The sequence below is a fragment of the Caloenas nicobarica genome, chromosome 2, assembly GCF_036013445.1.
Source record: "Caloenas nicobarica isolate bCalNic1 chromosome 2, bCalNic1.hap1, whole genome shotgun sequence".
NCBI lineage: Eukaryota > Metazoa > Chordata > Aves > Columbiformes > Columbidae > Caloenas > Caloenas nicobarica.
In genome coordinates this window covers 7,612,699-7,639,842 of record NC_088246.1, presented here as the reverse complement: position 1 = coordinate 7,639,842, position 27,144 = coordinate 7,612,699, and the positions used below count along the sequence as shown (strand labels likewise).

The 27,144-nt window shown below is 43.7% G+C and overlaps 1 protein-coding gene across 3 annotated transcripts in view; it reads left to right on the top strand.

Annotated features, from left to right (window-relative positions):
- PRKAG2 (protein kinase AMP-activated non-catalytic subunit gamma 2) overlaps positions 1 to 27,144 on the top strand; it is a 230,634-nt gene that overhangs the window by 67,014 nt on the left and 136,476 nt on the right. For 2 of the 3 annotated variants that reach the window (XM_065627202.1, XM_065627203.1), the window contains exons 2-3: positions 2,083 to 2,154; positions 14,766 to 15,045. In XM_065627202.1, the coding sequence (XP_065483274.1) occupies positions 2,083 to 2,154; positions 14,766 to 15,045 (352 nt within the window). The remainder of the gene's footprint in view (positions 1 to 2,082; positions 2,155 to 14,765; positions 15,046 to 27,144) is intronic. The other variant, XM_065627205.1, reaches the window with a different exon arrangement.

Below are 27,144 nucleotides of genomic sequence, written 5' to 3'. Positions count from 1 at the left end.
GAACACATAGTAATATACAGATACTAATATGTGGAGCTCAAAAAAGGTAATTTCCTTGATTTATTCCATGGAAAATGACTTAGCACACATCGGGTTCCAGCTTCTGCACTACCAAAGATGGGTAGAGGAAAATGTCGGTAAATCCTTTGGCTAAATTAAAGTAAACACGAGGGGATATTTTTTTGTGTAACTTTCCATTAGGCTCTTAAACTTCTTCACAGAGATTCCTCGCTTAAGTCCTGCAGTAGCATATGAAGTAGGAGTAATAATAATAACGAGAATCCATTTATTGACAGTGTTTATAAATGCCATTTATGGCTGAATAATTTTTATATGGAGTATGTAAGTAATTTTGGTCTTAACTAGTGATAAGAAAAAGCGAATTAATACAGAAGCTTTTCTTGAAGGTCCTGCGGTGCCTGGTTTAGCCTGCGTCCAATCTTGGTAACAGTGAAAATCTAAACCAAACAAACCGCCTTTTCATTTGATTTCGAGATGTTTGCTTACATTGTCATTTGCAAATGAAGGTGATGTCAAACACAGACAGGAGGGTGACATTACATAGTTGGCTTGGTGCTTTTGTAGGTAGTTCCAGTTGAATGTGCACAGATAGAGCCGGGAGCATACTAACTTGTCAGGAATACTTTGGTTTGTGGCCTAATGATTCGGGGCCAGCTTGGCCAAGCCTGGCTGTCGCCGCTGCTGCTTTATTTCTTTCCTTTCCTTTCCTTTCCTTTCCTTTCCTTTCCTTTCCTTTCCTTTCCTTTTCCTTTTCCTTTTCCTTTTCCTTTTCCTTTTCTTTTATTTTTCCCGACTTGGCATGAATTACTCCCATGTGCTTCAGTTCCAGTAATTTGATATTTTGTTCCTTATTTTTATTATTCATTATGTAACCGGAGTATTTTCAAACACTTGTAAGGATTATGCCTGAGTTATACACATTTTTGAGCATATTTGGGATTTAGTACGATTACACAATGTGATGTGATTAGACCTGTGGCTGCTCTGCATTCCGAAGGCAAGCAAGCCTTGCAGACTTCCTGGCTGGTGCTGGTTTTTAATTAAGCTCTGTTTGATCTCAAATTAGGTTTACATGAAATCGCTATTTATTTATGTTTCTAACTGTTTTAAATGGGGCGCAGATGTGGAGGTAGAGCAGCACTGAATCCTGACATGGCAAGAGAGATGCCTCGTGTCTGAGAGGTTCTGCGCTGGGGAGGTAATCCTGACATTTAGACCAAGCTTTGGGATCCAAGCCTCAGTTCTTCAGCACACGACATTAGGCAACTCCATGCTCTCAGTCACAGAATTACTCATTATCTACTGTTCTGATCAAACAGATGCTAAACTTGACACTAACATAATTTCCTTATGTGTGTAGAAAGAGCTCTAAAAACCCTGTGGCTGGAACACGAAGTAGCATAAACAGAACAGACGGCAGGAGGTAGAATATAATTGCAGTTTGGTTTTTTTAGTTAAAGATGAGCGTGTGTGCTTTTCTTACGGTTTTATTGTCTTTAGTCACGCAGAACTGGGTGCTTCTCTCCAATCTGTGCAACTGAATCGGTGATTTCCTCCCCAAGCACCGTGTCACAGTTTTCGCCCTCTTTATTATATATGTTATGTATTTTTCAGGTCATCGACATATTCTCATTCAGGTTTTGTTTATTGTTATAAATACTCTTTAAAGTAAGATTATACACCCCACTAAAGACAAGGTAGGCCATTTGCTGGCTATATTTAAACTGTCATTTCGTACAAATTTTTCTGTGGGATTTGAGTACCTGCCCTGGAAGGTTTTAGCCAGGACTTTTGACCTTGGCTGTGCAGGTGCTTTTTCATGGTGATGTGGTGCAAGAGCTGCCGAGGGTTCCTTATTCACTCGTTAACTTCCATCTGCCATTGATTTCATAGCTAAGGAGAATGATCAGAGCCCTTGTTACTGCTTACCAGCAATTGCTGTGGGCAAAGCAGTGAGCACTTTGGGAATAAAATCACAGGCTACAATTGTGGGATGCTCTGATGGAAGGAAGAAGACATTCATTAATGCAGGACATGTATTTTTCTTCTCTGTCTTGGCAGGATCTCAGCTCGTTTGCCATGCCCTTCTTGGACGGTGATGTGGAGAGCGCAGACAAAAATGCTTCTCGCAAGGTAGGATATTTCCAAAGCTTCACCTTCGCTGTAGTGGCTGAGTCCCTTGGTAGTAAACACAATTTATCAGGCTTAAAAAAGCCTGAGGTTTTTTCGCCTCTTCTGCCACACCATTAACCTGTTGAGAGTGATACACTCGGGCAAACATAGTGACTTTTGCAGATTTTACCATGATGGTGCTCGTGCAGTGTAACCTGTAAATGACGCCAGCCTCTGGTGGTATCACTTTAAATACTGCAGGTGTTGTGTCTAACACTGTTGTAATTCAATGAAGCCATATTGCATAACTGTATTCTCTGGAATATAGTTAACTTACAAAATTTGTGGTGTCGCTACAGAAATACAGTGCCCAAATAGGTGACTGTAGCTGTCAGTGTGTTTTCCTGGAGTTGCATCCTGGTGGTTGCTCTCTAATTACAGAGTTTTTAACTGTTCAGTGTCTTTGTTCTGTGTGTCCTTGGCACTAGCAAAATGAGCTGCCTTCATTTGCTGAAGCCACAGCGGTCAGGTCTTCCCTTAAACAAAGTGGAAAGGTTCTTCCTCGATGTGAGATGAACTCAAGGTTTTCCTCCTGGAAGAATTGCTATGATTAGTTTTCTGATGGCCTGCTATTAAATTAAACCAATATATTCATGGAGTTCTCTTGCTTTAAAATGATCAGGCGAGTGTATTCAATGGATGACATTAGAGATGGTTAAACGGCACCTACACAATCTTGAAAGCAATAAAAATTGTGGGTGGGATCTGTCATCTTCAGGTCCTGGCCTCATCATTTTCACAAAGCGTCGAAGTACAAGCAGGTCTGCTAAATGTGGGTCTCCTGCCAGCCAAGTTACGGGCTTGGTGAAAAGAGAGAGATACTCCTCCGAGCAGCAGATAACCTAAAAGCTGATCTATAGCTACACAGTGGAGCAGTTTGATTTGTCACGGTATTTACAAGGCTGTGGAACTGTGTGATGATTAAACCTGCTACAAGCGATTTGTCAAGGGTCTGCAGTTCTGGTTCAAGGCAGGTGAAGCAATAAATATCTCCTCAGTGAAGCTAATCTGCATCTAGAACAATAATAACTTAGCTCTGTTGACAGCATGAGTTTCTACTCCTTTGCACCTTGCAGGAAGAGAGAGTTTTTTAAAAAATTCTGCAATCCATCAGTAACCGAATACGTTTATAACATTGGCCTTGTTCTGTTCTGTGTTGGACCTTTTAAGATTGACGTAGGAGTCACTGACGCAGAGGAACTCTGGTAGATGCCAGGGAACCTAAAATATGCAGTCTTACCAAAAGGTGCTTGTTTGGTGGGTTTCAATAAAGTGAACAATGTGATGTTTTTGAAAAGGGTTGTCATGCTGAAAGAAGGCAGAGGTTTCTAGCCAAAACTTGACTTTTCCTTTTATCGCCGCCTTCTCCTAAAGAAAGGTGAGAAAGCTCCATGAATCTCAGTTGTGAAGAAAAAAATATACCAAAGCTAATCTCACTCATGTAGTATTACATGATATCATTTAATGACTTCTGCTTTACCATTTATGAAGCCCTTGTTTTAACTCTTACTGCTCTTGGGACTCTCTTTTGATGAGTACTTGTCTTGGGGACAACTGGAAGAACGTTTCCGTAGTTGCCTCTTTTTGCAGCTCCAGTAAATGCTGGTTTTTTTCCCAGACTTGGGTGAAGTTCTGCTTGTGGAAGTGCAATTCACTATAAAATAACCATGCAACTGGGGCTTAACATCTGAAATTGCTTTTTTAACTGGCCTTTTTGATTGAGTGTATAAAACCTGGAATTTTTTCTAACTCCATACTTGGAGCTCTGTTCAATAAATGCAACAAAGTGGTGAGAAACCAGCTGTCAGTGCCAAACTTCGGATAAGAAAGCAATCAACTAGCAAAATTCAGTGCCACACATCTCATCCTAAATATCATTTTCCTCAATGTGAAGGGTGTGATCTTTGCTGCTAGTGAATGATGACTGGCATCAGGCTGCAGTATTTTATTTAATTCTCACTAAATGTTTGCCAGTTTCTGCTGGTGCTACGTAAAGACATTCCCAAGTTGCTGTTCTCTTGCAAGTGAGATGGTTTTTCTTTGTTCAAGTTTGAAATCACAGTGTGATGTGTAACTTTTGTATCTTAGAAGTCAGTATTTCATCAGTAGCTTGGCTTTTTGAGTCACCGGTCATGTTGGAGACTGGCAATCCATCAGGAATGTCTCTCTTCCTTCACTTATCTCTTCTGTCACCTGAGCTATAGGTCGAAGCAGAGAAGAGTCGTTCACAACCTGTCTTTCCCATCTGCCATTAATTTCATTATCCTGTTTTTTTGTGAAAGGCTTTTAGAGACCGAATTAACATTTTTCACACAGATTCTTAGCTCTTTACCATGCAAGTGTCTCTCAGTTGCAACAATCCTCATTACGCAGCGAGGAAACTCAAGTGTGGAATTATTTCTTCAGCTTCACATAGGATTTTTTTGGCAGCGGTGGGAATGTGACACACATTTCCTGAAGTTTAGCCTTAATCGTTTCTCATTGACATTACTACTATTATAAATGATGTATTCTTCTTTCCTTTATGACCGATGACAGGAGGGGGATAGGGATAGTTTTCACCTTCCACTACTGAAGATGGAAAATATAATATCGTATTCTGAAGACTTGCGTAGAAGTTTTTGGCGTATTGTGGTGGAGAAATGTAGCTCTTGTTCCCGTGGAAGGTATTCTGGCTCTTCTTGTTGTCTGACAAAATGCCTTAACACCTGTGCTGGTAGCTTTGTCTGAAACAACTGGTACTGCTGGTTGCCTTGCTCAGAACGAGGACTCTCCAGAAATGGCTTGAATCCTTCTTGCAGAGAGACCTTAGAGGGTCATTAAATACAGCGGTATAACGATAACCAGAAGCTGAGAAGCAAATAGATTTACTGGATTTCCTCGGTCTGGGAAAAGACAGTGGGATAGGGGCGGATTAGAGGCCTGGAAAGTCATGACTGATGTGGAGCATCATTCAGAAAAGAATTCTGGTACAGTGTGGCAGGGCAGCACTCAGGAGCAAGTGTTCCTCTGCATCCAAATGGCTCTATCGATTTTGGAAGTCCTAACACCTTGAATGCATATAGATCCTTCATCTAAAAGGTTAAAGGATGAGGTACAGAAATTACAGGAAACCGATAGCACTTGTTTCAGCTGAAAGCCTGGGATTGTGAAAGATTAGAGAGAAGAAAATGAGATGAGAAGAAAATTGTCTGTGGAGGCAGCTAGCAAATTGTAGATGGATGACGGAAGAGAAGGAAAAAGAGAAGTTTGAAGAATAATATTGATCCATTTTTTTATGGAAATAATAGAATTGTCATAAAAATAGAGAAGAAAGCTTGGAAGTGTGCATTAAAAGTTCTTTTCTCTACACGGGGAAAAAGCTGGTGAAATATTTACCTTAGATGATAACGGTGACTGTCTTATTAATGAATAAAGTGTAATTAAAGCAGAAGATGCTAAAGCTAGGCATTTTAAAATTAAATCCAAATAAGTCTGATAAACACCCTTGAATTAATTGACACAGCTTTCTCTGACTAGTGCTGATTTTGAATAAATCTTGGAGCAGAGGTGAAGTTCCAAAAGACTGCAAAAACCCAACAATTACTATGTTAATATTTACATTATTTGCAATTAGGATAATTTACAGGTTTGTCAGTCTAACATTAGTCCTGGGCAAAACAATGAAATATCTAATGTTGGATAGTTAATGATGCTATTATAATAGACTCATTTGGATTGGAATTAATGGTAAACAAGTCTTACTAAACAAATGTGGAGAGTTAAATGAATTATAAATTTGGTTGGAAAACGTCATAGTGTCAGTGTCATGTGTATAAAAAAGTAGCACGAGACATTTCGATTTAAGAAACTGGAATGATACTGAATAAACATGGAGCCTGTTAAATGAATAAAAACCTGGCTGATAAAATAAATTGAGACTCATCAGTGGAAAATTTTGTTTCTAGGCAGACAAAATATTCTGTTGCTATACTATATCATACTTTATCAGTGACTTGAAAGAAATACAGACTCATTACTAACACAATTTGTAGCTCATACTAAAATGAGGGAGAAGACAGTAGTAAATTCTGAGCAGGAAACTCTTCAGTGCAGAACAACCTGAATCACCTAAAACACATTTTGCAAACAACCAGCCCATTCCAGTTTGGCCAAATCGTGATCGGTTACTCCTAGGAGCAAATAATGCAGACTTTGGTTTGGGGAAGTCTTTCTTCAAGCTTTGGTTAGGTGTTGAGAATAGCTGTAGGTAATCAGCTGTAATTAGATCCTGGATGTGACACAGTGGTTAATGGATTAGGTTGTTTTTTGGATGTACAAACAAAGGAGTAGGGGGTTTGTTGCGATTGTGTTTGTTGCCGACTTGCAGTTCTGCTGTCAGTGATGCAGGAAAGCGCTGATGAACTAGGATCAGAAAACATCCAAGGAGTGACTCCAATATTGAAGGGCTTCGAGGAGCACTTTGTCCAGCTTCTGGTGCCAGCATTGCCTTGGTTTTGTCCAGTCACTTCTGGGAACTGCACGAGCGAGCCGTGGAACAGGGAGGAGAAGCAAAAAATACGTCATTTTTAGCCCCCCTGTATAATAAATCTCCTTTTGATTTATTTTTTTCCCAGTCTTTTACTTATCCATTTCTTCACGAGCAGTGAATTGGCCTCAGCAAGGAGGATGGGGAGCATGTCCTGGCTGGTGGCTCAGCCCTGGCCTGGGCCACCTGCAGTGGATGGAGCGAGTTCAGGGCAAGGACACGTGTGCCAAGCGCTGCACCGCCGTGTGCGTGGCTCCTTCCCACCCGCTGCTTTAAAATAAATTCATTTAAGGTTTAGTAAGTGGAGCGGGAGCCAGCCCTGACTCACCTTTCCTCAAGCCTGCTTCTGCCTTGGAGCATCCCTGACCACTGTGGAAACCTCACCCCAGCCATCCAGACAGCAACATGGGGCTCTCAGAGCTGCCAGAGCCGCCAGCCGCATCCCTTTGTATTTTAATTTGGGGGAGTGTCATTGTACTTTAGTTTTGGGAAGTGACATCTCTGGTCCCGTAAAATACATTGTCATCTCAATTGTTACTGCTCATGCAGAACCAAGGGAACCAGTGGTGGTGAATGTGACCACATGGTGCCAGGAGAGTGAGTCCTTCATTACCTTTCAGTCTGATGATGTCAGCTCTTGTGTTTCTGCGAGCTCTTTTATTCCAGCAGAATGACAGAATCATCCAATTAACATTATCAAAGGGCTTTTTTATTGAGATGCAGTGGCAGGGCAGGAAACAAGTGCAGACATCTCTCTGGTGTATTGTTTCTAATTGTGTTTACGGTCCCTGTCAAGGGTGGTGGGAGGTGATTCTTTTTCTGTTATTCGCCTTTCAAATATATATTTTTTTAAGTGAAGAGGCAAAATAAAGGTCAAATAACTCACCGTTGTAAAAGCAAACAGAACTCAAACGCCCTAACTGTTCAGAGTTAGAGAAAAAAAGGAGCAGAGCTCAGGAGCATTTAATAACTTTCACTTCAATTCAGTAGCATTTTGAAAAGCTGTTTAGCTTGTGCCCATTCGTATTCCAGGCAGGTTTGTTTTCAGGCTGTTCTGAAAAATGAGTCTAAATTCTCCTGAACCGGAGGCAGAGAGTTCTCAGGGAGGGCATCCTCCGGAGAAGGCTGCGTGCTCAAGAAGGGACCCGTTGCTGGAGCAGCCTGGCAGGGCAGCAGAGGAGGTGGCTGTGAAGAGGTGCTGCGGTCAGGACATTGGGAGCACCTGGGTTTCTCTGGCTCCAACGCAATCTCTGTTTATGGTCAAGGTCTTCTCAGCACAGCTCGTCCATTTTACTGGCCACATTGCTTTGGCAGGACACTTGTCTTCCTTGCAGTTGTGGTCCTTAAATTCTAGGCCAGGAGCAGAAATGGCTTCTTAGAGAAGACTTTATTTGGTAAAACAGAGGGATCAGATTTTCTGTACAAAGTATGGGAAACAAAATGACAACGTTGGGAAATTTTGGTGACCTCATTAATGTTTATAAATATATAAAGGGTGGGTGTCACGAGGATGGAGCCAGGCTCTTCTCGGTGACAACCAACAGTAAGACAAGGGGTAATGGGTTCAAGCTGGAACACAAGAGGTTCCACTTAAATGTGAGAAGAAACTTCTTCTCAGTGAGGGTGACAGAACACTGGAACAGGCTGCCCAGGGGGGTTGTGGATTCTCCTTCTCTGGAGACATTCAAAACCCGCCTGGACGCCTTCCTGTGTAACCTCACCTAAGTTTTCCTGCTCTGGCAGGGGGATTGGACTAGATGATCTTTTGAGGTCCCTTCCAATCCCTAACATTCTGTGATTCTGTGATTCTGTGAAATTTTCTGTCTGAGAGTGAGAAGAGGCATGACTAAGAAGGATAGTGTGTGGATGGTTCGTGATGAAGTATGAGTGGTTTCATCTCTTAGCACATTGAGTTGGGAATTATCATACGGTGGTGATTAAATGTAGTGTGCTTTAATCTTTCTTGTAAAATAAGAAGAAGAATTGCAATTCAGGTAAGAAAATAGAATCATAGAATATCTCAAGTTGAGAGGGCCCATAAAGGATCATTGAGTCCAACCCCCTGCTCCTTGCAGGGCTACCTAAAACTAAAACATATGACTAAGGATGTTGTCCAGATCCTCCCTGAACTCTGGCAGGCTTGAGGCCATGAGCACTTCCCTGAGGAGCCTTTTCCAGTGACCAACGGCCCTCTCAGTCCCCTAATCTCCAATCTGAACTTCCCCTGACTCAGCTTCATTCCATTCCCTTGTGTCCTATCACTGGTCACCAGAGAGAGGAGATCAGCATCTCGCCATTCTCCGTCCCCCTTGAGGAAGGTGTAGACTGTGGTGAGGTTCCCCCTCCACCTTCTCTTCTCCGGGCTGAACAAACCAGGTGACCTCAGCCACTCCTTGTAAGTCTTGCCCTCAAGGCCTTTCACCATCTTGGTCACCCTCCTCTGGACACACTCTGGCAGTTTGATGTCCTTTTTATATAAATTGAGGCACCCAGAACTGCACACAGTGCTTGAGATGGGGCCACATCAGAGCGGTACAGACTGGGACAGTCATCTCCCTTGACCCCAGGACACAGTTGTCCCTTTTGGCTGCCAGCGCACACTGTTGACTCATATTCAACTTGCCATCAACCCAAACCCCCAGATCTCCTTCCACAGCACTGTTCTTCAGCCTCTCCTCCCCCCAATTTGTACAAAATGTCCTCAAGTTGCGCCAGGGCAGGTTTAGATTGGATATTAGGAAAAAATTCTTCATGCAAAGGGTTGTCGGGCATTGGAACAGGCTGCCCAGGGCAGTGGTGGAGTCACCATCCATGGAGGGGTTTAAAATGCGTTTAGACGAGGTTCTTAGGGACATGGTTTAGTGCTAGAGTTAGGTTAGGTTATGGTTGGACTTGATGATCCTGAGGGTCTCTTCCAACCAAAATGATTCTATGATTCTATAACCAGGATGACTGCATCCCAGGTGGAGAATCCAGCAGTTCCTCTTGTTAAATTTCACACGTTGGTGATCGCCGAGCTCTCTAGTCTATAGTAGTTCAAACAGTTGAAGGCAAAGATGGCTGGCTGGTATTGAAAGGACAGATATTGGGTGCAGGGACAAAACTGGTGGGGTTTCCCCAGGCTTAGTCCTTCGTTTGCTCTTTGCTGGTAAGGCTGAGATGAAGAACAGAAGCGTGCTAACCAAATTTGTTGATGATGCAAAGAAAAGGGTTTTTTTGTCATAGGAAAGGACCTTACATAGGAAGACCTGGCTAACCTTCAGGATGAACAGTTCTTAACAGCACGAGATACAAGGTTACTCACTTGGGATAAGCCAACAGGAGCAATAAATAAAAGGTCAGGGACTGTTCTCTTGGCCTGGAGATAAAGGGCTTGGGCACAGTCCTGTTGCAGAGCCAAGCTCTTGCACCCACTGGAGCAGGGTGGCCCTGTGTGACCTGTGACCGTCCCTGGCTTGTGCTCTCTGTGAATCCAGGTGGCACCTGGGCAGTGCTCATGGCACAGACTAAATCCCCATCGGATGGTGAGCAAGCAGGGAAGCCCTAAGGACAACTGCACGATGGCTTGAGCCTGTGTCCAGCTGTTTCACTCACTGGCATGGGGTAGTCTGGGACTGGTAGTGGTTTATGTTGGGATTTTGTCACTCAGGAGTTGGTCTGTTGAAAATGAAGATGTCAGTCTGTCGGTCCATCGCAGGATGGCTCCAAGCCATTTATAGGCGTAGCTATGAGAAAGGAAGAAGAGATTAGGAGCAGAGGATTCCCACCTCCAAGGAAATCACAAAGGCAGCTATTTCTTGAGCTGAAATCTTCCAGAGCTGTCCATCTACGGGCAGGTGCCAAGCTATCACTTTCCATTTCATTCAAAAATTGAAAGTCTGCTAGATGTCAAGCACTGTAAGACATGTCTTATTTTGTTGCTTTATTTTCAACAGTGGCCAGTTCTGGATGTATTTTAGGAGCCTGCCTAAGATCATTTGTTGTATACAACGCAGCAAAGTCTCTCCCTGGTCCCCAGCTGAGGATCCTTTTGTGCTCTGAAGCATGAAAACTGATAGTGTCTTACAGCATTTTAGGATATATTTACTCAGTGCTATGCAAGGTAACTGCTTTAGCCTTGAACAAATGCAGTCAGCTGCTAATTTAGCCCTATTGCTCTGCAGGCATACAGTCAGGAGCTGAGATTTCTCTCCAGCATAACTTGTTTTAAGGCTTAGGGGGTCCAAATTTAGGTATAGAGTTCAAAGTTCCCATATAAACTCTGCAAAAAGCCAACTCAGGCGATATTCTGTTGTTGGTTGGTGTGGTTGGTTTGTTTGGGTTTTTTCTTTTCTTTTATTTTCCTTTTTTTTTTTAAATTAGGTGAACAATATTCATACTTAAAGGAAATCTTTAATTTTTTTGATTAGACCTTATTTGTGAATTGATTTTTATTGTATTTTCGTTGTGTGTTTGGACTTCTTATCTTCAAAAGGCCAATTATCCAGTCAGGGTCAAATGAGCCATAGCGCCGTGTGCATTTATTAGGTGTGTTTCATATTTCTGCCAGTTCGTACTTCACTGCTTTTCCTGAACAAACACAAACTGATGTACAAGGGTTATGAATGTGAGAAACCAGGCTGCAATACTTTTCTTCGCTGCGACATCTCAGCTGGAGGAATAGTTATCATTCCAAAGCACGTGTGGGAGTTTCGTGCCCACTTGCCTGTCATAGCTTCAGGAAATGAGTCCAAAAAGCATGAAGAATGGGCTGCTGATCCATCTAGGTGTGTAACCTGCCCCCAGCACCACTGCCAGGGTCATCGCATTGACTCTGCATCGGACCTGGGGTTTATTCCACAGCAGAGATCCTTCCACCTTCCCAGCTGAAGCAGGAGAATTAATGTTGCCTTCTGACTTTTATATATGCTGCGATAACTATTGTTGCTGCTGATTTTACTCATAGATGTACCTAATCACCTTTTAATACTTGCAATCCATTAGCCTCAACTAATATTCTAAGAAAGCAATCCTGTTGTAATTCCCAAAGCAAAATCACAGGTATTTATCTGCTTTGATGGTGGGTGTAACCTCTGTATAATTAACATGTGGAGTGGCTGGGGAAGAATTCGATGTAGTAATTTCCTTTAATTTAGTAGCATGTGCATGTGTATTTAGCAGCGTGCCCCTGGTGCTCTGACAATTAGCTAATTCATCTGCTTGACACAATGGAGAGAGAGCAACTGGTTGTGATTGCAATAAATAAAAACATCCCGCTGCTTCTGCTTGGAATTGGAGAACAATTTGCTTTTGTGTCTCACTTGTGCATACAAGGGAATACTGACATTTTTTGATGAATTGTTGCTTGACATTTTACATTTCTAGAATAGCTGTAGCCTGTGAGGATACCATGGTCTTTTAAATGTGTCTCCTATCAGAGAGTCATTATTACCAAACAGGCATGCAGAAAAGATAACATAAAATATTAAGGGTGGCACCAGAATGATGTCCTTCTCTTAGCTTTACAAATGTCACGGCTTGTTACTTTAGAAAAAATTATAATGAAATTACCATCCTGGGAACAGTCCTAAATTACAGTAGTAGTGGCATATTTGTATTATGATTAAAATGAAATGGAAAATATTCTTTACTACTCATTTGCAGGCAGTAGATTTGGCAACAGACCTATTTAAATCACAACACAGGAGGAGGTGCTGTTGTACTACTTGTCTGATTGCTGGGCTATGTACTTGTGAAGAGAACAACGTATACGCAGTCTAGGATGATTTACAGATGATATTTAGTAAAGTTAATGAGCTTTTATGAAAAAGCTACCACTTTGGGACTATTTACCCATGACAAAAGTGCCATTTGTTTATTAATTTACTTATAGCGTTGTTATTATTCCAAGCCTCAGTCGAGGGATTGTGCTCTATTATTCTTGATAAATACTGGCTGGGAGATTGTCTGTGTTCCCACTTGGGGTGGGAATAAAGGAGATATGTCCCTCACGACAGAACAGATGTGTGATATGAAATGAGTTTTCAAGATTGCCCACAGAATCCGTGACAGAGTTGGGAGGTAAACCTGAAGCTCAGGCCACTGCATTAAGCATGAAACATTACTTTTATCTTCTCTAATGGATAATGTCAGGGTGTTTGGTACTCAGCGCTTCAGCTAGAATTGATTTATCCTTTACAAAAATTTCCCCTTGAGGGCAACTGTTCCTCTAATTCTTCTGCAAAAGGATGGGTATATTTTTGATATATTTTTGTCCGTGCTGTCAAAAATAAGTGTGCAGGTACAAAAAGTGGTTGTGCTTCTTGAGAGCCATCTCCGTGCTGTGCAGAGGGGCACAGAGCAGAATTCTTCAGCTGTCCAGGGCTGTGCTGGTGCATCTCTGTGCCCCTCCTGGTGACCCACACTATTTTTGTCCATCTTGCAGACCAAGTCCCGCTTGCCTTTTAGCTCAGAAACCTTCCCAAACAAGGGACCATGCTCTCTGCAGGCCCTCCTGCAGCTCCCACAGCACAGGACCCATTCCAGCTCTGTCCCATCCCAAGCGGAAAGAGAAGCTGGTCCAAAGTGCCCATGCAGGAGATGGAAAATATTATGAGAAGTGGGATCCTGTGTTACAGAGGGAGCAGCTATTTGGCCAGTGTGCTGCTCATACATACTTCTGCAAGTGTTTTGGAGCTGTGGCCAAATGTTATTTTGAAAAGGGAGTTAATTGCATATATGTTTTAAACTCAGCTGACCATTTTTAGCTGGATTTGTATACACAAGCCCTTGACTGACCCAAAGGAGAGCATACATACCTATGAGGCTTTCTTTTGTCTCTTCTTTCATCTAAGTCATCCTAATAAAAGATGCCATTTTTCCCTAAAGTGACTCCCATGGCAACAATGCTCGTACCTAACTAGACTAACACACAGCGGTTGGCATCTTTGCAGGTCGAAGTTGCTGTCTGCTCCATAGCTCCTGGTTTGTGTTGCTTTATTGGGAAGAGAGGAGCTGGCGTGCAAAGGGCTTGAAACTCACTGGCACGTTGTGCCCGTGGGCACACACACTGTGGCCTTCGCTTATGTGTTCCCTGGAGACCTGGAACCCACCGTTGCCTTTTGCCAGGAACAGAGCCCTTCATTCATGAGACATGCCCCCAGCTGAAAAAGCAGCCTCGTGGCCACAGAAGTACTTTGTGCATCCAGGAGGAAATAAACTCTACGTGTAGCCCAGGCACAGGCAAATCCCACAGAGGTTTTTGGGTCAGCCTCTGTTAATTGTACATGGGGAGAATTTAATCTTTGCTCCTTTGTTTTGTTTGTTTTTGCGGATTTTTGTCCCCCTCGCTGGGCAAGCCCGCACAGTGCTGTGTTGTGCACAAATATTCATGGTAGCTGGAAAGCCAGCACAGGTCCCAGAAGGGATAGAGCTGTTAGAAAGGTCACACCAAAGCTCAAGGCCAAGGTAATTAACAGGAACGTTGCCACTCTAAAATGGTTCCTCTATTTTTGGGACTGGAGCTGCAATCCCACAGTTGTGGCTGTGGCTGTCATTGTAGAGACCTGTCAGGCGCTTGGGAGCTTGTGCACTGTCCTGTGTCACATCATCTGACGGAGACTTAAGTACCATAGATGTGCACTTAAATTCAGGGGGAAGACTTCGGGGTGCTGTGTTTCCTTAACGGTGATCATGCATTGCCCTAAATAAATCAATTGCCAGTCACCTTTCAGTTGTCCAGGGAAGGAAGAGGGATGTGTTGCAAATGCAAGCAGTAAAGAAAATCCTGCATTATATGTGTGATCATAAAATGTATACACAATGTTGAAATTTTTTGTGAAATTCAGGGAGTCTTTAAGAGCAAGGGGCAGCACAAAGCCTCAAGAGGTGGCACCCACGCAACCACATGTCAGCGCAGGCGGGCGCAGGGGAAGGTGAGGTCTGGCTAATCCATCACCCAAACAGGAGCTGACTGTGTTGAGACAAGCGCAGAGATCCTGATGGCCTGAGCTGAACTGAATTAATGGTGATTTTTCTTTTTTCTTCCTTTTTCTCTCCTCCTTAGGCGGAAGAAAGCTGCTCTGCCGGCAGTCCTTCAAAAGGCCTTTTCTCAAAAGGGCTCCAGAACCGACCTTCCAGCCCTGTTTCTGCCCCTGTGAGATCCAAACATAGCCCTGGCTCACCCAAAACAGTGTTCCCCTTCCCCTACCAGGAGTCTCCCCCACGCTCCCCACGCCGAATGAGCTTCAGTGGGATCTTCAGGTCCTCCTCCAAAGAGTCCTCCCCCAATTCTAACCCGTCTACCTCTCCTGGGGGCATCAAGTTTTTCTCCAGATCAAGAAAAAGTAAGAAATTGCTCATGTTATTTCAGGAAGATACACGGTACCTCTGGGCTTGGCCCATTCTTTACCTGCGGTAGTGAAGTAAGTGCAGATGAGGCATGTGCTAATTGTTTGTTTTTGCTTTCACTGACCGTGTGTTTTGGGTTTCTGACATGCTGACCATTAGGGTATGACCTGTGCCGGGCTTAGGAGGGAAATTACGCTTCAAAGCTTTGCTTAGAAATCCACATCCATGTCAGTGGGAGTTTTCTGGGTGATTTCTCCAAGGCTGGTTGGATGTCAGTGCTGGGGCTCAAGAACAGCTGGAGATGTTTGTGGGGTTTGTGGTGGAGATGGGCACAGAAAAGATGTCATCTCGGGAGCTAAGGGCAACTCGCTTCTGTAGACTCCATTGAGAATTTCAGCTGTTTTTTTAACTGGTATTTCTTTGCCCTTTTGTAGGGGGAAAAAGAGACTTTTACTGGTTAGAAGTACATTGTCTGTGTTTTCAATCAAATGACCATTAAGGGAGCGTTTGAGCTTCTCTGCCAGAATATGAAAGGCACTGTAGACCTCCATGGTTCAGAGCATTTGCCTACTTTATATCAGGCACTAATTTTACCTTTTCAGCAGCCTGTGAGCTAACACACCATTAGGACTCAGAAATGAGCAGGATTTAGAAAAGGCTTCAGTTTTAAAACTTTCTTGCTGAATAAAGGCTTCCAGTGCTGGTCTACAAACCAGCCCTGGTCTACCCAAGGGGTTAGAGGCTGTAGGAAGAAGACAGAATTACAGGGGAAAGAGAAAAATAATATCTTGCCTCTGGGGTACTGGATTGTCAGACCGCAGCGAGTTTTCCTTGTGTGAACAGAAAAAATAACTCAATGATAAGTTGTTGTAAAATCTTCTGTGACAACATAGGTACAGATTTAGTGATGCATAGACCTGCGTTTGGCTTATGTTTCATGCAATGTGTTCATAGAACCATAGAATGGTTTGGGCTGGGGGGGGAACCTTAACGATCATCTAGTTCCAATCCCATTGCCATGGGCAGGGACACCTTCCATGAGACCATGTTGCTCAAAGCCCCATCCAGCCTGGCCTTGAACATTTCCAGGGATGGGGCATCCACAGCTTCTCTGGGCAGCCTGTCCCAGTGCCTCACCACCCTCATTGGGAGGAATTTCTTCCTTATATCTAATCTAAATCTACTCTCTTTCACATTAAAGCTGTTCCCCCTTGTCCTGTCACTCCATGCCCTTGTAAAAAGTCCCTCTCCAGTTTTCTTGCAGGTCACTTTTAGGTACTGGAAGGCTGTTCTAAGGTCTCCCCAGAGCCTTCTCTTCTCCAGGCTGAACAACCCCAACTCTCTCAGCCTGTCCTCACAGCAGAGCTGTTCCAACCCTCTCACCATCATTGTGGCCTCCTCTGGACTCGCTCCAACAGGTCCATGTCTTTCTTACGTTGGGCACCCCAGAGCTGAACGCAGTACTCCAGGTGCTGAAAGCTATTGATACCTTTCGGTGACTTTTAAATAGTATTGAGGCACCTTCTTGTTTTTCTTCATCTATTTCCCTTAAAAATGTTGGTTTTAATCAGAACAAGTGATTTCATAGTGACTTTTGTGCACAAGAACACAGCTATACAAACCCCATATAGGATTTTACTTTATGTTTATCAGAAGTTCTACTGCAGCTGAAGTGAAATGGCACCTTTTCCAGCCCTTGCCTCCCTCTAAAACACCTTCAGGAGATTGGAAGTAGTTGAGTCAGTGTTTCTGAAGGACTCCAAGTAGACTCCAAGCTTCATTTCTATTCAAGGATATTTGTTCTTTGCCTAAAGTTCAAGAATGTTTTTTATGCTCCCCTCTTTTTCAAGCCTTACAATAACGGAAGTCCATTTAAGCTCTTTTTTTGGTGGTCCGCATAGGTTTAATTTATTGCATAGGCAGTGTGCTGCTGATGGAGCACGCAGAGAAGGGCTCGCTGCTGTGCCAGTAACGGCGATGTCGCCTGCATAGCGAAGCTATCTCATGATGTTTTAAGGCAGTTATCCAAGCAAACAGCACTGTTTAAGTCCTAGCTAGGTACAACAGAATGTTAAATAAAGGAATCTTCCAGTAGTCAGCAAAATCCTTTTGATAAGGTCACATCACTGTCGCGGGAACAGCCCTGGAACAGGGCCGCGCTATTTTTGAGCCATCAGAAGATGCCTGTGACCCTGCTGCTCCAGAGAGGGCTGTGGGAATTGCACTGGGCTCGGGTGTTCGTGGGCTTTTGTCCTTAAAGCAGGAGGGACAGCCTCTTGGCAAGGGCGTGATGATTAAAATTGGTGTTTAAATTGATAACTCTTCCCATTCTGCAGGCTGTTTGCAAAACAGCATTTCTTACCACAGGCTTTCACGTCATTAGCTCTCTTATGGGGAGACCAATGCAGATATGTACCCTTCACTGCCACGTTAAAGTAGATTTTATTCAGAACATGCTAAACAGGGGTTGGCAATGAATTACACTCTTAGGGTTTACTATATTTAATTACATTTTATCAAATTTTATTTAACAAAACCTTTTCAGGACTTCAGGAGATTTATGAGTTACCATTTCTGTTGTGTTGTGTAGTTTTTCCCAATAAAAACATTTGCATTCTGCTACTTTGCAAATAAAGAATAACCCTATGTATTACAAAACATTAAGTTAATTGGTTACGTCCCACTTAAAACAAAGTCTCTGTGGCTTGCACAGCATTTTCGGAGTGCCAAGACTTCTCAGAGACTCCTCAGACCAGTGTTCTCAGACCTTTGTGCAGATGCTGCACTAAAGAGCTCAGAGAAGGGCAAAACCAGCACGTCTCCATGTTTCTGAAGGTGCATAAATGCTTCACTGCTCAAAATTGTCGCAGCCTACGTGATTAAAATCCCATTTTCTCAAGCAGCTTGGGACACCTGTGTTAAAAGTTAATCACTTCTGAAACTGGGAGTGCATTGAAATGAGAGGTACTTGCCATGCATGTTTGCCTTTACAGCCGATCTGCCACTGGCGCTGGATTGATACTATTAAAATGAAAATAAACTGTGTGCTGGGCTGCAGTAGGAGGAGCATCACCAGCATGTCGAGGGAGATGATCTTCCCTCTCTGCTGAGTACTGGTGAGACACATCTGCAGTGCTGGGTCCAGTTCTGGGCTCCCCGGTACAGGAGACAAGGCTGTACTGGTCCAGCAGGGGGCTGGGGCACCTGGTGTAGGGGGAAGAAGAAGAAAGAGGAGAAGAGGAGACTAAAGAGGAGCGGCTGAAGTCACTTGGTTTGTTCAGCTTGGAGGAGACTGAGGGGAGAGCTCATGGGGGCTCCAGCTCCTCACAAGGGGAGGAGGAGGGACAGGCGCCCAACTCTTCTCTTTAGTGACCAACGACAGAACCCGAGGGAATGGCAGGAAGATGTGCCAGGGGAGGGTTAGGTTGGACATGAGGAAAAGGTTCTTCACCCAGAGGGTGCTGGACACTGGAACAGGCTCCCCAGGGAGGTGTCATGGCCCCAACCTGACAGTGTTCAAGAAGAGACTGGACAACCTGCTCAGACACACGGTGTGACCTGTGGGGTTGTCCTGTGCAGGGACAGGAGTTGGATTCGATGATCCTCGTGGGTCCCTTCCAGCTCAGGACATTCTATGATTCTATGATTCTAAGACTTTTGTGCTGTCTTCAGTTATGTGATGGGGTTTTGGAGACGGCCGTGCTGGGCGTCTCAGGTCTGCCCAGCGACAGGGCAGGAGGCTGTGAGGGAAACTCCAGGCAGGTGTGAGAAAATCATTCTTGATGGGGGTGACGCAGCATCACAGCAGGGGGCCCAGAGGGGCTGTGAAATCACTGCCCTTGCAGATTTTAATAAGTCAATTGGACAAGGCTCTGAAAACCCCAGTTTAAAGCAGAAGCCCTGCTTTGAGCAGCGGTTGGACTAGAGACCTCCAGAGGTCACTCGCAACTGTGACTCTTCTGCGAAACTGCACAGGAGCCTTCCTTTCAGGTTTATAGCAAATTGGGACTTTATCCAGGCAACCTGCAATTTAAAAAAAAAAAAAAAAAGCACTAGTTAAAAGTTCACAGGGTTTGGGGTTCTTTTTTCCCCCAGTTTACCTGAAGAGCATCTGTGCTGCATTCTTTTCCCTGTCATGGAGCAGTGTGTGTGGGAAGTTTACACAGGCTTTGTTTTAAATAACATCCCCATCTTTCCTCCACTTCCTCCTCCCACGTGTTGTTCAAAACACAGGCTAACCTGTTACTCCACATATTCCTTGTTTTTCTTGGAAGCAACTCTTTTCTAGCTTGTTTTCGCTTTAAAGGCTGCGTGGTATTTACAGTGCTTTCTTTCCCATGTAGTTGCTCTTTTCCCAGCTGTTATTTTGCCTTTGGAATATATGCAGTCTAGGATGGGCATTAATGGTTAGGGCAGGGTGATATTAAAACACAAAGTGTGATTTGCAGACATGAGGCTTAAAACATTTTCCACTTAAGGCTGTGAGTTTAAAGCTTTTGTTCATCTCTAATATTGTATCACGTGTTTTGGCAGTAGCCAAAAGCTCATCCTGGTGCCTTTTCCCTTTGGTTACCCCAGTCCAGCATATGGTCATAACCCACGGACTGATCCGATAAAATATTTGCCTTGAAAGGACAAATACCTTCCCACAAAATGTACTCAGCTGCCAGACACTCCAGGTATTAAGACCAGCTTCAAACCAGTAAACTGCTGGTTGGGCCTTCACATCCAGCATCCCACCTTTGAAAAGTCAACAGACCCACCTCGGTCCCCTCCTGGCAGAAGCTCTGCAGGGACATTTTCTGGGTGAGGTGTGTGCTTGGCCATCAATGCAGTGCCTTCAGTTTGGGGAATTCACCACAGAAAAGTCCAAGTCAGCTCTTTGCATGTTGGGCTTCTCTACAAGTGCTTTGAAATTTAATTCTCAGCTTTTAAATTTCTTTTTGTCTGAAAATTTCTTTACACAGCACTGCTAGACTAGTAATTGAAAACTGAATATGGATTTGGGATTAATTAAGCTTGGCCTTAAGGCAGTGCCGATGACTTGCTAATGTACACCACAAAGCTTGGTAGATGGGCTCCCACCCAACGCTGCCCACCATACACCTCCCAAAGCCAGGTGCCTTCTGCAAGCAGAGACTTGGGCCTGTGAGACGTGGAGCTCTGTACCTGGGTTTTCCCGTCAGTGTGGGCACGTGAGCAGCTGTGGACCATTGAACAATTAGATCTTAATTATTTATAGACAACCGGATAGGAAAACAAAGGAGTAAATTGGAGTTTTCTAATTTTAGAATAGCACTGTAGCTTCTACAGAGCTGACACTCATTTCCTAGGTGTTTTTCAGGGACATCAGGAACAAATTATGAGTGAAGAGACACAAGTTGAAGCTTGAGGTGCTGTGCAAAGTGACTTCAAAATTGGCTTTGTGGAACCATTTCCCAGTTTGTCTTAAGTTTGCCTGAAGCTCCGCAAACTGCTCTCACAACGAACAGCCCGGGACCTGATGCTCTGCGATGTTACTGAGGCTCGTCTGTGAAGGGAGTGCATTTCTCTTGTGTACAAATTTATGTGAGCAGGTACAATGCTAAGAGAAAGAAGAAATGGCACAAATTTACCCTCAGTAAAGCAAACTGAGCTGATCCAAAGTAAACACAGGAGGACAAGCTGCACTGGGGGAAAACACAATTCAGATTACACTTTTCTATGGTCTTGCACAAGCTCTCCCTTCAGAGACAACACATACACAAATAAATGAGTAGAGCTTTATTTTACTGAGTAGAAATCAGGGAGCTACCCCTGCAGATAGGCTAAAACCAAGTACTCAGAATATTTTATTAAAAGTACATGGTTGTGTGAAATTTTAGTCATTAAAATGTAGCTTTTGGCGCGGGGCCGAGTGCCCTGTTTGAAAGACAGCCAGGCATTTTCCAGTCCTGCTTCCCTTTCCAAAAACGTCAGTTCAAGTAACAGCAATACTCATGACACATTGGTGGTGCTGCCAGTTTTAACAGCAAAGGAAATCAATTAAAAGGTTTCCATTGACCTAAAGCTTTGGGTTGCGGTGGATGGGATCAAAAGACAAATTTATCTCAGAATTAAAGGTCGTTTATAGAACTTTGAATTGAAAGTGAGGCAGCTTTCAAACACCTTGAAGCTGCTCATCAGATTTGAACTGCTGTGAATTTGCACTATATTTGAGGAAGGAAATATTTTTCAATGTAAAGTTTTAATTTTCTGCCTTGTCTTAGGAATTTTTCTCCTGAAATTCAACACTATCAACTGTGGTGCCTAAAATAATCCATGAGGAGGGCTCCTGGTGCTCCACTAATAAAGGAGCAGATAGTATTTGTCTCAGAAGACTGCAAGATGCAATATAGAAAAATTATCATATATTTTATTCATTCTAATAATTCGTTTTCTTGGAGAACATCTTGTGGGTAGACCATGCCCTCTGTAAGAAAATCTTTTGATCCTACTAGTTTTTACCCATAGATGGAGCAAGAGGCTCTTATTTCCAATACCTCAGGGAAAAAATGGGGAAAACCATTCAGCTCTGCTCCCTCGAAGGCCTTTAAACTGAAGTTCATTCCCCCTCGAGATTTTCCCCCATATTCATGACATTTAGGTAACAACTTGCAGGGCAGTGGGGTTTAGTCCAATAGGTTTGGGGAGGGTCGGCAGCTGGGTGCAGGCATTTCATGTACCGTTGTCTCAAGCTATTTCTCACCCTTGCTCTTTAGGAATAACGTCCCGTGACACTCACTGTGTGTGACGGGATGTCCTCCCTCCTGCCGGCTGCTGGACTCTATATTTGCATTTTTCTTTGCTGAATCTTTAAATTCATCCCATAGTCTTGGACCCTCCCAGCCTTCAGACCACAATCGTAGAGAAACACCAATTATAACCTGTATCAAGATGGTGGGTAGCTGAGGCCACTTTCATCTCCAGTTTTTGTCTGTGTTCACTGTTCCCCTGCCTTCCGAAGGGGTAGGAGGGTGGGATGCTGCAGGGAAAGCTCGTGGGCAGCTTTGGTTTCTGGCTGTGACTGCCCTCGCCATGCAGGACGAGGGGAGCAGTTTGGGGAAGAATAGGGCTGCTCGGTCATTGGGAGGGTGGCGTAGGCTCTTGCACTGTCATCCCGTAAAACCTAGGAAAGGAGCAGAGCCATTTGTCTTGCTTTATTTTCCTGTGCTGCAGTGCAAAACCATCTAATCATAATTTTTTCAAACTTGCTTTGCCCCCAGAAGCAGGCATGGAGAACTGACACCGTTCATTTTGCTCTCATCTACACTAGAAAAATTACTTTTTGCAGGTGACGTGTCAGCAGGGCTGCAGTCGAGCTGGTGCCGCACACAGCTTTGCATGGCCAGAGACCAGCCACGTTCAGCACCGTTTACGCAGAATCACAGACTGGTTGGGGTTGGAAGGGACCTCTGGAGATCGTCCAGTCCAACCCACCTGCTAAAGCAGAGTCACCAGAGCAGATCGCACTGGCACCGGCTGTCATCAGCAGATGGTTTTTCTGGTTAAAATGTGCTCATGGTGGTTTGTCTTAGTTTATTCGGAGGTATCTTTCATGTGCTTCTCATCTCATCATAGTTTCCCATGGCTGGTGTCACCTGCATAGGTGGAGTACATCTGGTGTGCTCTTATTTTCTTTACTACTCTTTCTAGGCAAGAAGGATTTTTCAGACTATCTTCAAACTACTAATGATTTAGATGCAATGATGTAAAAAAAAGGGAAGTTTTCCAGTCTCTAACTTTCATCCGTAGGATATGGGACAGACCTGTGACCAGTTTGATTCCCACCTTCTATCTCTTTCCTGGGTTTTAGACTATGGAACGTGCTATAAACGATCAGACTTTTAAATAATAACCAAGTTATTATTTCTTGCGATGTATGGACAAGACCTTAGTGTGTGCAGGGGAAATAGAAACTACAGTTTGAACATCTCCAGAGGTTGATGAACCCTGGTGGCCTTTCACTGCCGGTCCCTTTCGTGTCCTTTGACATGAGATGTCTGCAGGGCAGTGCTCTTGTGTAGGTGACTTTGTTCCCCCACAGGTAGTAATGTAAACAACAGGAAAGCTAAAGAGAGTTTTGAAGTCTCAAGCAGTCTAATCACAGGAAACCATTTGAAAATAAGTCGTGGGGGATTTTTTTGTGGTTGTGGGTTTGTTTTTTTGTTTGTTTGTGGTTGGTTTTGTTTGTTTGTTTGTTTGTTTTTTACTATCTGTAGTTTAAAAATCCAGGAATACGTGTGGGAGCAGATTTTCAAACATATTCATTAGGTGTCTATTTTCTGCTTTGATCAATTGTTTCAGAATTTGGTCCCTAAGCAAGTATTTGGTTATAAGTGCTGGAGAAATCTTGTTTATTTTAGTAGGTTTGTTCATACATTTATTGTTAAGTACATTGCTTTATCTGTATCGTAGTGAATACTTGTCATGATCCCATTGAAAATGCATTGTGCATCTGAGCTCTTTTGATATGTGGCTAGAGTCTGAAATATTATTAATCACTTAAGGTATCAGATCCAAGCTTTACAGATATCGTGGGTTCTCAGCTTTTTAGATAAAATCCATGGAAAATGCCCGAAAAATGGGCTGAGTAAATGCAATAAATGTTGAAACAAACAGTCTTCTCATCTGGAAAAATATGGCATGAAGGACCCTGATCGCAAGGCAGAAAAATGCACAGTTTGGGGAATATGATATATAGAGTAGAGTAAGTAAAGTAGTTAAATCCCAGGCTCGGTCCAGCAGCCAGTAGCTCTTACGTAGCCCTTGTTGGGTCAGCATGACTTTTGACTGAGCTTGGACTGAACAAAAACATTGATTTTAAAAAGAAAATAAACCCCTAATAATGATGGCAAATCACTATGCATTGTGATAGTCAATAGGGCAAGGAGTTCATCGCTCTTGTGTCTCAGTTTATGGGCTTTGTGGAAATGAGCCATTGCTTTATCAACCTTTGGGGCTATGAAAGCATCTCGAAGGAGAGCCCGATGATAACCAGTGATTAGACTGAGAGTTTTAAAAACTTCACACGGACTCTGCTACTTGCCTGCGTGTATGACTAGATTTGTTCCCTGGTTTTGCTTGTGTATTTTGTTTTCCCGTTGACCTTAAAGCCAACTGAAGGTAATGAAGACGTCTTTGGGGCTGCAAGGCTGTGAACGGGGTGGATGGGGAGGCTCTTCGGTGGGTTGAGCAGAGCACTGGGCACCTGCAAGCAAGGCAGGAGGGTTCTGGAGCTGCTTCTGCTGGAAGACCCCTTGTGCACCTAATCATCACCCATCTGGTAGCAACTCAATCATCTGGGGAGACAAGGTAGGACTTTGCTTTGTGTAATGCCTTCAGAGGCCTTCCCTGTCTCCTGTACTAGCCCAGCAGCATGAGAAGGGCCTTTCGTGTTTGATATTGGCAAGGAACCATCCGTGATTTGGTGATGTGCCCTTGGTGGAGGTGATGGAGGCAGCATTAATCCAGAAGGAAGCATGACTTAGCAGGCGGAGAGTTCTGGAAACACAGTTCAACTTCTGTTTCAGTAAATGCTACTTTTATTTTTTTGACGGGAAGGGGGACATCGAAGGGAAGATGTTTCTTTCCTGTTTCTATGGTCTGTCTACGGGAAGCAGGCATGGGCAGGCACCACAGTCTCGCAGCTGAGCTGGTATAAACCATCACAGGAGTTCCCAGTATCTACTGCAGCACAACATCGCTTCCAGCAGCCACTGCAGAGCCGTGAATCGGGCCAGGACAGCCTGGAGCATCCTTTGGGATTTGGTCAGGGGCTGCAACACCTTACAGCAACTTGCATAGTGATCATCCGACTGTGGAGTCATCACTGGCCCATTTGGTGTATAAAGCAAATTTAAATGCAAGCTGGTTGTTACTGAGACAAGGACACATGGAAAAACACAGTTGATCTCCTCTAGTATAAAGCTTTGCTTGGTACTAAAAGCTCATGTTTCTTTTGCCAAAGCAAAGGACAACAAAGATGCCACTTTTAAAAATTGATTGGTTTTGGATTTTCTAGCCTAGTGAGTTAATGGATTTGGATTTTATTGTGCTTAAAATAATTAATACGTCAGCTGGAGGAGGCTGGAAGTCATGTTCTTAGTTTAAAATGAAAAAAGGACAAGCAACGTCTTCTAGTCATAGAATCATAGAGCTACAGAATAGCTTGGGTTGGAAGGGACCTCCAAAGCTCATCCAGTGCCACCCCTGCCATGAGCAGGGACATCTTCACCCAGATCAGGTCGCTCAGAGCCCCGTCCAGCCTGGCCTTGAAATGTTAGAAAATGTGCCTTGGGTCTAATTTTTGGACATTGACCTATGAATGGTTCCCAACCATCAGAACCTTTAAAGAAATTTGTTTGACTAATGTATCCTTAATGGGATAATATGCGTATCAAGAGCCAGTTATTGCAGGTGCTTTAAGAATCCAGCAAAACTTCTGAAAAGCTTCCCTGGCACAGTGTGGGACATAATGAAGGATGACACCTCACAGAGGACCCAGCTGAGGTTCATAAAAGCATTTTACTAGTCACAAGCACACATGTGAACATTAGCTGGAGGTTTATGCTCCCCAAAGTTTGCACCGTTTTTGGATTTGCAGGATGGGGGTTGTAAAATGCTGGGATGTCCTGTCCGTGCTTTGTCTGTGTATGAACTGGTTTGTGCTGCTAAGAGGGCATGTGGGGATGCCAAAGTGCAAAGGATGGGGCAGCGAGATGAGGACTCATGATGGGTACAGCGGGAAGCTGTGCTAATGTGAAATGTGATTTTGAGAGTGATGTCCTGAACAGTGACCTTTCTGAAGGGAGAATTTAAGTCTGTAGAGTCACCTGTGCACTATGAGCTCTAATCTGTAACTGGTGTTCTCCTCAGGTTGTTTCTCTTTGGGCCACTTTCTGGATGTTGGAATTTGTTATCCAGCTAAAAAGCTAAACCAAGGCATATACAGAGCATTGCTGGAAAGGTCTAAATGTCAGGAACTAACTGATTTATGACAATGCTAAAACCATTGAACCAGCAGGAGCTTACAAACATCCCTGTGCCTGGGATCTTAGGATGGACCAATAGACTAACCCTCCTCCCTCCAGGCCTGGCTGGTTCTAGCATGGGGCACTAAGTGTTTAGTGAAATCTAAATAGGATGTTTCTTACATCGGCTTAAAAAAACAAAAATGGGATGTGGATCATTTGGTTTTTTGTTTGTTTAAGAAAAATAAATTATTTTTTTTCTCCATGGGCTTTCCGCTATGCCCTTTTTTGTCACAGTTCACACAGTATTTGAAGTCTCTTCTCCATCTTTAAAAAATTATTATCTTAGATTATGGAAAAATACTGATCTGTGTGTACTTGATATGCAAAACAAATACTCAGCATCTTTGATGATCAACCATCAAAACACCTCAATTTCTTAGTTAAATTATTTTGAAGCTTGCCTCGGGGTTCCTATAAGCCCATTTTTTCAGTAGGCAACCGCGGTGGTTTGCAACAAGGTTTTTTTGTAGTTTGTTTCTTGCAGCATCTCCTGCCGCTATGGCTCTCAGAGCCCGAAATGTAAGTGCAGTTTGAAAGCCTCGCGTGGGTGTGTGACACAGGAGCGCGGTGACGAGCGCCTGTGGGAGCCACGCCAGACAGTGCGGCACTGCGGAGCCCAAACTGCAACCCCTGGGAGCTCAAATATGCTTGTGAACCAGAGGTGCCCTCCCATGGGCATCCTGCTGCTCCTCCTTGGTGCACAGAGAGGCTGGGGTTGCCCTGGTGTTGGTTTAGGTTTTGAGCAGGATAATAAGAACCATTTATTATGTTTTCTTTTTATTTGGTGGTTTTTTTTTTTCTTCTTCTTAACCATTCAGACAGCAGAGGCTAAGAGCATCCTTCCCTCCGACATGTGCAACAGCAATAATTTCAGCAGATGTTCAGGAAACCACCTTCTCTCCTCACTCCAGGAAGGTTTGCCGTTGCTCTCAGGTCAGGATATTGCTCTCGATATCACGATAGACATGTAATTGCGTTGACAAATACACCGACCCTCACGCAATTAATTTCTTCTGGGGAAGACAATGTGAAGGTTAGCTG